At 43.7% G+C, this 12,984-nt stretch overlaps 1 protein-coding gene across 2 annotated transcripts in view; it reads right to left on the minus strand.

Annotated features, from left to right (window-relative positions):
• The window catches only part of LOC125487404 (carboxy-terminal domain RNA polymerase II polypeptide A small phosphatase 2-like), a 38,550-nt gene that overhangs the window by 5,070 nt on the left and 20,496 nt on the right, over positions 1–12,984 (minus strand). Inside the window, exon 6 of one of the 2 annotated variants that reach the window (XM_048618815.1) lies at positions 12,179–12,296. The exons of the other annotated variant lie outside the window; for it this stretch is intronic. Within the exon in view, the coding sequence (XP_048474772.1) occupies positions 12,240–12,296 (57 nt within the window). The 3' untranslated portion in view covers positions 12,179–12,239. Of the gene's footprint in view, positions 1–12,178; positions 12,297–12,984 lie in introns of those variants that run through there. 2 annotated transcript variants of the gene reach the window in all.

The following is a 12,984-nucleotide window of genomic DNA, read 5'->3' on the forward strand; positions in this document are numbered from 1 at the left end:
ACGAGGGATGGGCAATAAATGCTGGCCAGCCAGTGATGCCCATGTCCCATGAGTGAATAAAAAAACCTCAAGACCAACTGTTTCTCAGCAGCACATAAGCACATTTGTGTTAGAAATAGAAATACCATATTATTTTACTCTGTATCTAACCCCGTGCTGTATCTGTCCTGAGAGCGTATGACGGAGAACATGTAGAGGAAGTTTATCTGTTGCTAATGCTATACCTGCCCTGAGTGATGCTCGGTTCAAAAAATTGGAGCATTTTACATTTCCTGCTGACTTTCATCACTTTTACAACCTCAATAACCAACATCCAAAATGGCCTTTAGCCTCTTTGCGATAGTGAAGCCAACTCTTTAACTTACCACTAGGAGGATGTGGCAGTCACCATCAAAAAAGCTACCATTAGCCTTCTCAGAAATGGACACCAACTCCACTTTCTCAAAAAAAATAGGTCACATTCAAGACAGTGATAAAAAAACTCTGGCAGAATCAAACTTTTACTTCTACTGTTCAGTGACTGCTGAAAGGAGTAGTCTGTTATTTTAAAATGTAATTGAACAGCCACTGAACAGGAATTTTATTCCTGGCTGGTAATGTCACTTGAGACTCATTGAAATTACTGTCTCTTGATCTCCAGCCTTCACTGCAATTAAAAAAGCCCCTACAACTTGGAGAAAAGTTATTTTGCCAGGAGTTTCCAGTTAACAGTCGTAAATGCAACACAAACACGGTTTTCTTTTAATGGAGTTCAAGTCAAAATATGTCTGTATTACAGCAGCAGATTAAGGGAAATGTCCGTTATCTATTTATAAACAAGTGACCAACTCAAAGTGCCAACTCATGTCAGTTCTCCATATCAGGGATGTGGCTAACACCATTGAAAACAATTTCCACTGACATTATGGTTTTGATTGCAACTTCCTGCAAATCAATGTATTTTGCTGCAAAAGGAAAAGGTACAATGTGAGTGAGTGAAGGAATTCTTGCAGGTGAAGACTACGAGATGGAAAAGCACTATTTTTGAAATGGTAAAAGGTTTGTTGTATCTCAGTGCTACATATTTTGATATTAGATACATTAAGGTTTGGATAGGCCTATAAATATCTCCTGAAAGTCCATTCCCCTATTTGGTGAGAAAGCGTTCTACTTTCTAGATCTTGCTCTGATATCTCATCATGGCACCCTATTACCTTGAACAATCAATTCAGAATGGCAATTATGAGGTAGTGGTTTTTTTTTTATAGAATCCCTACAGTGTGGAAACAGGCCCTTCAGCCCAACAAGTCCACACCGACCCTCAGAGCATCCCACCCAGACCCATCCCCATCCCCCTGCAATCCACCTAACCTACACATCCCTGAACACTATGGGCAATTTAGCATAGCCAACCCACCTAGCCTGCACATTTTTGGACTGTGGGAGGAAACCAGAGCACCCAGACACAGGGAGAATGTGCAAACTCCACACAGACAGTCACCTGAGGCTGGAATCAAACCCAGGTCCCTGGTGCTGTGAGGCAGCAGTGCTAACCATAGAGCCAATGAACACCAGCAGACTTTTTCCTTTGAAAAACTACCTTTGTCTACTTTGGTCTGGAGCAATTGAAGCATTCTCTGCTTTGCCGAGTCCTTCAAAGACAGGGATTAGATTTAGTAACTCTGTATCAGACAGGTCATTGAACCAGGATGTTACTGGCACCTGTCAACAGGAGAGAAAAAAAAACAACAAATGACATCTTGCATTCCCTGCCTACTCTCTTCCTTGCACAGACGACACAAACTTAAATTGCTTCTCTCTCCTTTCCTGATTCACTGGTTTAATGTTAAGAGTAACAGTTAGCTTCTACTACTTCATCCTGATGGATATCAGATGCAAGCCTCAAGTGATTGGCTGCATGCTGTTGGTGTGCATTGCGTAAGAGATTGACCCCAACTTTAGCCAACATGCAAACAGGTTTGCTGCAGGAGTTACTGGATTGTGATCAGGGGCAGGGCTTCTGACCAATTTACTCCCTCCCTGCAACTCTTTCACATTGCCAAAGGATGACTGTAAAACACTCCCAATGTTCAGGTCAGCGAACACAGACAAAGAAACTGAACCTGAGACTACAGTATTTAGTTTAAGCTATAAGCTATAAGCAATAAGCAATATAAACTATAAGCAATGTTTTTATTGAAACAAAAACAAAAGGCCTTTTTTGTTTTACAGTCTGAAATGGAGTGCACTATAAAGCCAAAACATTTCAATCATGGTAATTTCATCAATCACCACCGCCATGGTGATGATAGAGCTACCTTAAAATTCCCTCTACCTTGACATTACCAGAAAAGAAGGATTCAGCTTTTTTCATTACATCTCCCATCTCTTGATTTGGATTGTTTTTCTTATATTCGCAAGCATTAGCATGAGAGAAATTTATCTGAGGTGATAGATCTTGCAATAAAATTGTTGTGTCATATGGAGACCATCACATATACACTGGACTTATTGAGGGAATAGAGGAGCCAAAAAGGATATCAAAAGGGAGGCAATGGCCTAATAGTACTATCAGTAGACTATTAATCCAGAAACTCAGGTTCTGGGCACCTGGGTTTGAATTTCACCATGGCAGATGTTGCAATCTGCAACCTAATGGCACAGCATATCCCCTAATAAACCATTACCATCAAGCTAGGGGATCAACCCTGGTTCAAAGAAGCATGCAGGAGGGCATGCCAAGAGCAGCACCAGGCATACCTAAAAAGTGAATTGCCAACCTGTTGAAGCTACAAACACAAGACTACCTGCATGCCAAAAAGCATAAGCAAGTGACTGACAGAACAAAGCAATTCCATATCCAACAGATGAGATCCAAGCTCTGCAGTCCTGCCACATCCAGTCCTGAATGGTGGTGGAAAATTAAACATGTCACTGGAGGAAGCAGCCCCACAAATATTCCCAACCTTGGTGGGAGGGGAAGCCCAACACATCAGTGCAAAAAGGGTGAAGCATTTGCAACAATCATCAGCCAGAAGAACCAAGTGGATGATCGCAGATACCAGTCTTCAGCCAATTCGACTCATTCCACATGATGTCAGGAAACAGTTGGAGATGCTGGATACTGCGAAGGCTATGGGCCCTGACAACACTCCAGAAATAATACTGAATATTTTGTGCTCCATAACTTTCCATAACCCTAGCCAAGCTAATCCAATACAGTTACAACACTCGCATCTAAAACAACAATGTGGAAAATTGCCCAGGTACACCTTGTACACAAAAAGCAGGACAATCCAAACTAGCCAATTACTGCGCCAATCTACTCTTGGTCATCAGGAATGTGATGGAAGGGGTCATGAACAGTGCTGCCAAGCATCACTTGCTCACCAACACTCAGTTTGGGCTCCACCAGGGCCACTCAGCTCTTGACTTCAGTACAGCCTTAGTTCAAACATGGACAAACAGCTGAATCCCAGATGTGAGGTGAAGGGAACAGCTATCAGGGCTGCATTCGACAGATTGTGGCATCAAGAAGCCATAGCAAAACTAGAATCAATGGGAATCAGAGAGAAAACCTCTCCACTGGTTGGAGTCATACCTGTCACATAGGAAGATGGTTGTGGTTAATGGAGGTCAGTCATCTGAGCTCCAGGAGATCTCTGCAGGAATTCCTCAGGGTAGTGTCCTAGGCCCAACCATCTTCAGCTGTTTCAATGACCTTCCCTCCATCATAAGGTCAGAAGTGGGGATGTTTGCCAATGATTGTGCCATGTTCAGCAGCATTTGTGATACCTCAGATACTGAAGCAGTCCATGTCCAAATGCAGCGAGACCCAGGCAATATTCAGGTTTGGGCTGACAACTGGCAAGTAACATGTGCATCTCAAATGCCAAACAATGACTATCTCAAACAAGAGTGATTCTAACCATCACTCCTTGACATTCAACAGTGTTATCATCACTGATTCTTCCACTAACAACATTCTGGGTCTTACCATTGACCAGAATCTGAACTGGACTAGCCATATAAATACTATGGCTACAAGAGCAGGTAAAGGGATAAGAATCCTGCAGCAAACTCATTTGGTGTCATTCTTCCCCATTCCCTCTTGCTGGGGTTCAGCACCATGGACAGTCTTTGACTCATCACCTCCATCCCAACACTATCACCACACCTCCCCCACCACCACACCTCTTCTCCTCTTTCCTCTCCGCACCACCACCACCTCCCCACCGCCCCCACCCAAAACCGAAGGATACATGCAGATAATTATGGTGCCCCATAGGAAATGAACTTCAAAAATAAAAGGGAAACAGAACTTAGAAACTTCCTGATCTGTAGTGCTTAGTGGTGCAATTTTGCACAGATGTTAGCAGGGCTCAATGGTAGCATTCTTGCCTTAATCAGAAAGTTGTGGGTTCAAGCCCCACTACAGATGTGGGAGCTCAAAATCCAGGTTAACATTCTAGTGCATATCTGGGTGATTGGTGTACTGTCAGAGTCACCATCTTTCAGATGAGTTGTTAAAGAGGCCTTTTGCCCCCTCAGGTAGATGTGAAAGTCCCCATGACAATTTTGAGGACCAGAAGAAGAATGCTCCCTATGGTCTTGACTAAACAAAAAAAAAGCCCAACCACAGCATTTCTGCACACCTTGCTGTATGCAAATTAGATGCATTTTTCTATGTCAGAACAGTGACTACACATCACAAGTACTTGCTTAGAGATAGTAAGAACTGCCGATGCTGGAGTCAGAGATAACTCAGTGTGGAGCTGGAGGAACACAGCAGGCCAAGCAGCAGAGGAGCAGGAAAGTTGACGTTTCGGGTTGGGACCCTTCTTCAGAAATGGGGGAGGGGGAAGGGGGCTCCGAAATAAATACAGACAGAAGGGGTGGGGCTGGGGAAGGTAGGTGGGATGGTGATAGGTGAATACAGGTAGGCAGTGGTGGGGATTGGGCAGTGAGGTGGGAGGAGTGGATAGGTGGGAGAGAAGATGGACAGGCTGTGTCAGGTCAAGGAGGTGGGGATATGGGATGAGGCCAGGGGTGGGGAGATTTTGAAACTGGTAAAGTCCACATTGAGACCATTGGGTTGTAGGCTTGCCTTGTACTTGCTTGCCTGCAATGTGTTTTAGGACACTAAAAAGGCACTATATAAATGCTAGTATTAAATTATTAAGTTCCCTGTACTCACTGTCTTGTATGGATGCAAGATATAAGATAGAGGTGAATTGTCGATGAAGTTGATTGTACTCATGTCTTGGCCCAAACTGCTGAGGTCTTTAATGTAACTGCCTGATGGAATACACAGGATTCCCTGAAGAGTCTGGCTTGTCAACTAAATCGGTCACAGGATCAGCATACTGAGGAACCAAGTACGTGATTGAATTAAGAAAAGGCAAGGGAGAAGAAAATAAATATATACATAGACAGCAGCAGCAAGTATGTCACAGCAAACCTGAGAACTAAGCAATATTAGGGGACATTCTACTTCTCAGATATAGACATTTAATAAGATTTTCCTCTCTGCTATCCTACCGTTTTCAATTTAAAAGTAGGCAGGTCTTTAATGCTAATCAGTTGTTGCTGTTCATCAATACCGTGTGTTAATTTCAGTGTTGCTTCCTACAGGATCAAATTATCACTCATGGGATTATGGGCAGCAACCACTGAGGAATAATGTCCTATCAGGGCACATCACAGAAGATGGCTGCTCCCGAGTTAATTCACACTACAACATAACACAGTGGTAACAAAAGATAGAATCTTTTTGAAGTAGTGGGGGCCTCGTCAGCTGGCTCGGGAGCCAGTGAGAGACAAGCCCCACCTGTTACACAGCAGACTAGACAAATCACATGCCAATGGAGACAATAATGAGGCCACCAGCATACTGGAAAAGCACCCCTGGAATGGATCTGGGAATCAATGAGCGATGGGTTGAGGGTTCTAATATTGATGGGTTATGCAGTAGCTGAGTGGGCAGCCACCTGCATGATTTCTGGTCCATTTAATCAGAGGCTAATTGCTTTCAATCAGGGGGTTCCTGCCCCCATTTTGAACTGACAAGCTGCCCATACACAGCTGGCGATTCGAGCACACTGTATGACAACAGGCCAACTTGGAACTGTTAATCCTAGTGGCAGCAGTGTATTTGAGTTGTCCTTATTGGACAACTAAGAGCTCAATTGGTGATAGGGCAGGAAGATTAACGAAGGGCCTCTCTGTGTCAGGCTTAAGTTAAGCAGAAGTTTTGACCCTCAGAATGTTACCGGTTGAGTGTCCAATGGTTGCCAATCTACACACAAAGGCACTTCTAGCAAAGATGTGTCACATGACCACAGCAAGCCAGCACATCAGTTGCATGTCTCTAAATATTCCCCTTTTCATAAAGGAGGATGCACACACTATAATCTGCATTTACAAACTACCCAGGTTACCCAGTATACATGGTCACAATGAAACTTATTCATTAACAGAACTGTGCTAAACTGCGTCAGTTCCACTTGGATTAGTCTCTGCACTTGCATTGCATAATCTTGGAAATTGGCAGGTTTCCTAATAATACATTATGTTTCCATTGGCTATTCATCTGGTATCTGCTTATTATGTGATATTCTGTCTCCTCGAAGTGCTGTTCCTGTAAACAGTACTTAATGCTGACACCATTTCCATTCCTGGGGACAGTGGACTTCTGGGTCAGATGGTAAGATCACACCATCCATATCAACTACCTGCAGTCAAGGTGCAGCTTCTCTAGTTGCAAATAGATCTGTGGTTTTGATATCTATCTGGCCACTCACATTCACAACATCTGATCGAGGTGACAACTGTTCAAAACTGATCCCAAGTTGCCACATGGGCTGAATCTTGTCAAGTGTTTGCACCCTGTGTGGCTCTCCAATGTTCAGCACTGGCAATGACTGGGCAGATTCAAAGTGAGATTTGGCTTTTTATTGTTTTACCTTCAATTTTATTACTAGAACATAGAACAGTACAGCACAGTACAGGCCCTTCGGCCCACGATGTTGTGCCGAACTTTTACCCTAAACCTAAGGTCTATCTAACCTCCACTGCTACCTTATACTATCATCCATATGCCTATCTAATAGCTGCTTAAATGCCCCTAATGAGGCCGACTCTACTACCCTCTCCGGCAATGCATTCCACGCCCCTAGCACTCTCTGAGTAAAGAACCTACCTCTGATGTCTCCCCGATATCTACCTCCTTTCACTTTAAAGCTATGTCCCCTCGTAAAAGCTACCTCCACCCTAGGAAAAAGTCTCTGGCTGTCTACTCTATCTATACCTCTGATCATTTGGTACACCTCTATCAAGTCACCTCTCATCCTTCGTCGTTCTAAAGAGAAAAGCCGTAGCTCTCTCAACCTTTCCTCGTAAGACCTTCCCTCCATTCCAGGCAACATCCTGGTAAATCTCCTGTGCACCTTTTCTAACGCTTCCACATCTTTCCTGTAATGAGGTGACCAGAACTGGACACAATACTCCAGATGTGGCCGAACCAGGCTTTTGTATAGCTGGAGCATAACTTCACGGCTCTTGAACTCAATCCCTCTATTAATGAAAGCTAACACACGATACACCTTCTTAACAACTCTATCCACCTGGGTGGCAGCTCTCAGGGAACTGTGAACATGAACCCCAAGATCCCTCTGCTCCTCCACACTGCCAAGAATCTTTCCGTTAACCCTGTATTCTGCTTTCAAGTTTGTCCTTCCAAAATGAATCACCTCACACTTTTCAGGGTTAAACTCCATCTACCACTTCTCAGCCCAGCTCTGCATTCTATCAATGTCCCTTTGTAACCTAGAACAGCCCTCCGCACTGTCCACAACATGACCCACCTTCGTATTGTCATTACTCATGCCTGTTACTTCATCAACGCCAGTTCCCTCATTCGTCTCTGATATGTCTCATTTTTCTTTAAATATTATTTTCTTCTTTATATTCTGGTAAAACATCTTTGGATTTTCCTTAGCTTGCTTGCTAATATTTTTTCATGCCCTTTCTTATGTGGCATGGCAGCTTACTGGTTAGCACTGCTGTTGCGCAGCACCAGGGACCCAGGTTTGATTCTACCCGCAGGCAACTGTGTGTGGAGTTTGCACATTCTCCCTGCATCTATGTGGGTTTCCTCTGGGTACTCTGGTTTCCTCCTGCAGTCCAAAGATGTACAGGTTAGGTGGATTGGCCGTGCTATATGAATAGGAAAGGTTTAAGAGGGTTACAGGCCAAATGCTGCAAATGGGACTAGAGATAGGATATCTGGTTGGCATGGATGAGTTGGACCGGAGGGTCTGTTTTCATGCTGTACATCTGACTCTAAATTGTCCGTGGTGTCCAGGGATGTGCAAGCTAGGTGGGGTAGCCAGGGGAAATGCAGAGTTACAGGGATAGGGTAGGAGGGTGGGTCTGGGTGGGATGCTGTTTGGAGGGTCAGTGTGGACTTATGGGCCAAATGGTCTGCTTCTACACTGTAGGGATTCTATGATTCTTCACTTGATCCCTGTACTTTCTATACTCCTCTAGGCTATCTGCAGCGTTGAGTTTTCTGTGACGATCATAAGCTTTTTTTCTGTTTAATCTTCCCCATATTTTCTTGACGATTATGGTGGGGGGATCTAGATTTGACAGTATCACTCTTATTTTTGGAGGGGATATATCTGCTTTGTACCCCAAGGATCTCATGTTTTGGTGCCACCCACTGGTTTACCACTGGATTTATCCTTTAGTAATCCTATCCAGTCCACCTCAGCCAAATCACTTGTAAAAATTTGCCTCCACCCAGTTAAAAACTTTTACTCCTTATTTATCTCTGTCCTTTTCCACAATAATACTAAATCTGACCAAATTGTGGTCACTATCCCCGATATGGTTGCCCACTGTCACTTCACCCACTTACCCTTCCTTGCTGTTTCTTTCAGTTTGGTAAATCCACACATTTTTAGCTGCATCATTTCTGACACCACGTTTCAAGTGATATGTGTAGAAATGCAATTGCACTTAATGTACTGGTTGTCGTGCTATAATCTTATTCGTGCTCTGCTGTTCGTGCCTTTATATGAAGCTTGTAGCAGGCACTACACATGCCAATAGAAACATTACCCTTTGACTTCTTGTTACATTGCCATGAAAAATCAAGCGGAAATCAGAGCCAGCTGCTATCAGGAGTTTGTGGGCAAGACAAGCAGTCAGAGTGGCCTCAGGAAGTTAATGAACATGCTCAGGGTGAAGTGGAACAGACTATGTTTTCTATCAGGTCACTGTGAGCACTGTTCAGAGTAGTGACTGGTTCCAGAGAACTTTGGCAGGGGCTTAGCAACTAGCCATTTGATAGTGCTAGAAATTAAGTAATGAGAAGAATAATTACATTTTCCAATGGAAGATTCCTCTTCCACATTTTTTCAAATGTGAAATTGAAGAGCGTCAATTATCAGCTCAGTGCCACTAGAAGAGAAGAATACCTTTGCTAAACTGTCTGTAAATAGCACACATTCAAACAGATCTTCCATTCTTTGAAGAAATCTGTCAACATTTGGCTTCTTGAATACAAACCTGAAAAAATGCACGAGACAGTTAGAAGCGGAAATAGACCCAGCATATTAACATTCCTTTCTCTTCTCTCTCTTCCCCTCCTCCCTCATTCAGACAGTTCCAGGCCATTTTCTATGCTGTATCAACTTTCACCTCCCTCTACTGGTGGCTCATTGATTTTCAATGATTCAGGTTAGGGTATCATGAGGCCAGCACCTCCATTCTCTTCCTGTCCCACATACTGAACAACAGGTAACTGCTGAAGATGCCATCAGCAATCCTAGCCGGTGAAGCAGACTATTTCCTGAAACAAGTAATCAAGAATAGGCCAACTTAAATTTACACAGCTTATCCTGGATTACTTGAAGCAGGTCTTAGCCAAACAGATACTCATTTGGTCAAAATCAAGCTCCCCACGAGTTGAAAAACAAAATTTCCCAAGTAAGCTAAAAATAAACGAATACAAAATGAATCTCCACTGTAGGAGGAAACAACACTTGGATATATACTCAAGGTGCTGTAACCTACAAGGCTACAGATAAGAGTTGGAAAGTAGCATTAGGCTGAATAGCTTTGTTAGCTAGGTCAGAAATCATAAACCTGTTGGACTATAATCTGGTGTATTTGATAACACAAGCTTTCAGAGCCTCACTCCTTCTTCAGGTGCTAGAGAGAGAGGTAGTATCAGACACAGAATTTACAAGTAAAAGATCAAAGAGTCACACCACTGATCAGGATGTACTAAAACAAATCTGAGATGCTGTTAAATACTCAGTTCGGTGGTTTGAGTTGATTAATACGTATACATAAATCCCCGAATTCCTTACAAGTCACTGTCCTGACAGAACTAAAGGTTTCATCAGTGTAAAGAAGGTCAGACAATGCATTTTAGGTATGAGGCCTGGTTTGGAATCGGGCTGTGTTTTGGTTTGGAGTCAGACTGGTTTTATTTCTAAAGTAGGAATTTATTAAACACCCCATTGACTGACTGTCTATAAATTGTGAGCTTTTTGAACAAAATAAAAATGTATCTGCAAATACAAATTCACCCCACAGATTCACATGCACGCGTGCGAAAGAGAAAGTGAAGAGAGCATGCGCGAGTGAGAAGAGCGATAGAAAGAGAAAAGAGAGCGAGACGAGAGAGAGAGGGGAAAGAGAGAGAGAGAGAGGGGAAAGAGAGAGAGAGAGAAGAAAGAGCGAGAAAGAAAGAGGAAAAAAAAGCTCTGCTTGGCGACTCTGCGTTGTTGTGTATCCTGAAGTCTGCCTTGGAGGACGTTTACCCGAAGATGCGGGCCCGGAATGTCCTTGACTGCTGAAGTGTTCCCCAACTGGGAGGGAACGTCCCTGTCTGGCGATTGTGGCTCGATGTCTATTCATCTGTTGTTGTGGCGTCTGTGTGGTTTTGCCAATATACTTTTTCTTGAGGCATCCTTGCCTGCAGCGTATGAGATAGACAACACTGGCCAAGTCACATGAGTATCTGCTCTGCACATGGTGGGTGGTGTTCCCACGTGTGATGGTAGTGTCCATGTCAATGATCTGACATGTCTTGCAGAGGTTGCCATAACAGGGTTGGATAGCATTGTGGTCAATGTTGACCTGAAGGCTGGGTTGTTTGCTGCAAACAATTGGCGGTTGTTTGAAGGCGGGAAGTGGAGGCACGGGGATGATCTTGGTGAGGTGCTCATCATCATCAATAATGTGTTGACGGCTGCGAAGAACATGGCGTAGTTTCTCCGCTCCGGGAAGTACTGGACGACAAAGGGCACCCTATCAGACGTATCCTGTGTCTGTCTTTTGAGGAGGTCATTACGGTTTTTCGCTGGGGCAAATCGGAACTGGTGATCGATGAGTTGAGCATCATATCCTGTTCCTACGAAGGCGTCCTCCAACACCTTCAGGTATCCATCTTGTTCCTCCTCATCCAAACAGATCCTGTGTATGTGTACAGCTTGTCCGTAAGGGATGGCTGTTTTAATATGTTTCGGGTGGAAGCCTGAAGTGCAGCATTGAGAGGTTATTCGTAGGTTTGCGGCAGAGTGATGTACCGAGGTGTCCGTCCCTGATGGAGATGCGTGTGTCCTAGAATGAGACTGATTCCAAAGAGTAGTCCATGGCAAGTCTGATGGTGGGATGAAACTTGTTGATATCGCTATGTAGTTGTTTCAGTGATTCCTTGCCATGAGTCCAAAAGGAAGTAAATGTCAATGTATCTGGTAGATAGTGTGGTCAGAGGTTCTGTGCAGCAAAGAAATCTTGTTCAAACCTGTGCATGAAAATGTTGGCATATTGGGGAGCAAATCTGATCCGCAGGGCTGTTCTGTGTCTGGATGAAGAACTGGTTGTCAAAGGTGAAGACATTGTGGTCAAAGATGAGTAGAGGCTAATAGCCAAATTCGGTATCCACAAGGATGGCCTCAACTGGGATCTTGAGTTCATGTCGCACTACAGGTGACCTCACCACTCTATATACATACACACAGACTGAATCTATGATTTCTGATCTCTGATCAGCAGTGTGATCCTTTGATCTTTTGCTTATAAATTCTGTGTCTGATACTACCTCTCTCACTAACACCTGAAAAAGTAAGGCTCCAAAAGCTTGTGTTTTCAAATAAACCTGTTGGACTATAACCTAGTGTTGTGTGATTTCTGACCTTGTCCACCCCAGTCCAACACCAGCACCTCCACATCTTCGTTGGTTAGTACGGATATGATAGCCTAAGTGGCTTCCTTTGGTGCTGTAAATGTCGATGATTCTGTAATACAGTAGCCAAAGGATTTGTAACCATTTGCTCGAAAACAGAAATTGGTCAACACTATCCCAGTTTTACAGGTATAAAAACAGACATCTAACATTGTGACGAGAGAATACACATTTCGTCTGAAAGCTCTACTGCTCACAAAAGACAGAGATAGATGCCCAGGGCCTAAATGGCATTACACTCTTTGCATACATAAAGAGTCCTGACATTTGTTTGAGACCCCCTTCCTGAAACTGATCTGCTTTGGACATTGCCAGGACTGTTGCATTAAACATTACTTCAGACTCACTAACAGTCCTTCAGAGGGACCTCTGCAGGCCACAACCAAAGAGGTACGTTTTTAAAAGAATATTTAATTGAATAGAGAGAGAGAAAAAGGAACAACTCCACAGTCATGGGGACGACTTGAACTGACCACTACTCTTCTCCACCCATTCCATCTTCTCTCAGGTTGGATGTATTTATGCAGCTTTCTTATATGACCTCCAATTTCCAATTAGCCCACCCAGTGAAACACCCTCCCATTCCCAACTTTTTGGTTACAACAGAGTCTAGGAGATTCACTTTCAATTCCCGAGGCTTCAAACTGTGCCCTCTTCGCAGGACATAGCAGAAAGTGAGACAGTACTGTGCCTTTAAGAGATGTGTTTTGTCATGTTTCTCTTCTGGGGTGGTGGGGGGG

This window comes from Rhincodon typus, chromosome 41 (assembly GCF_021869965.1).
Source record: "Rhincodon typus isolate 14 chromosome 41, sRhiTyp1.1, whole genome shotgun sequence".
In the NCBI taxonomy this organism is placed as follows: Eukaryota; Metazoa; Chordata; class Chondrichthyes; order Orectolobiformes; family Rhincodontidae; genus Rhincodon; species Rhincodon typus.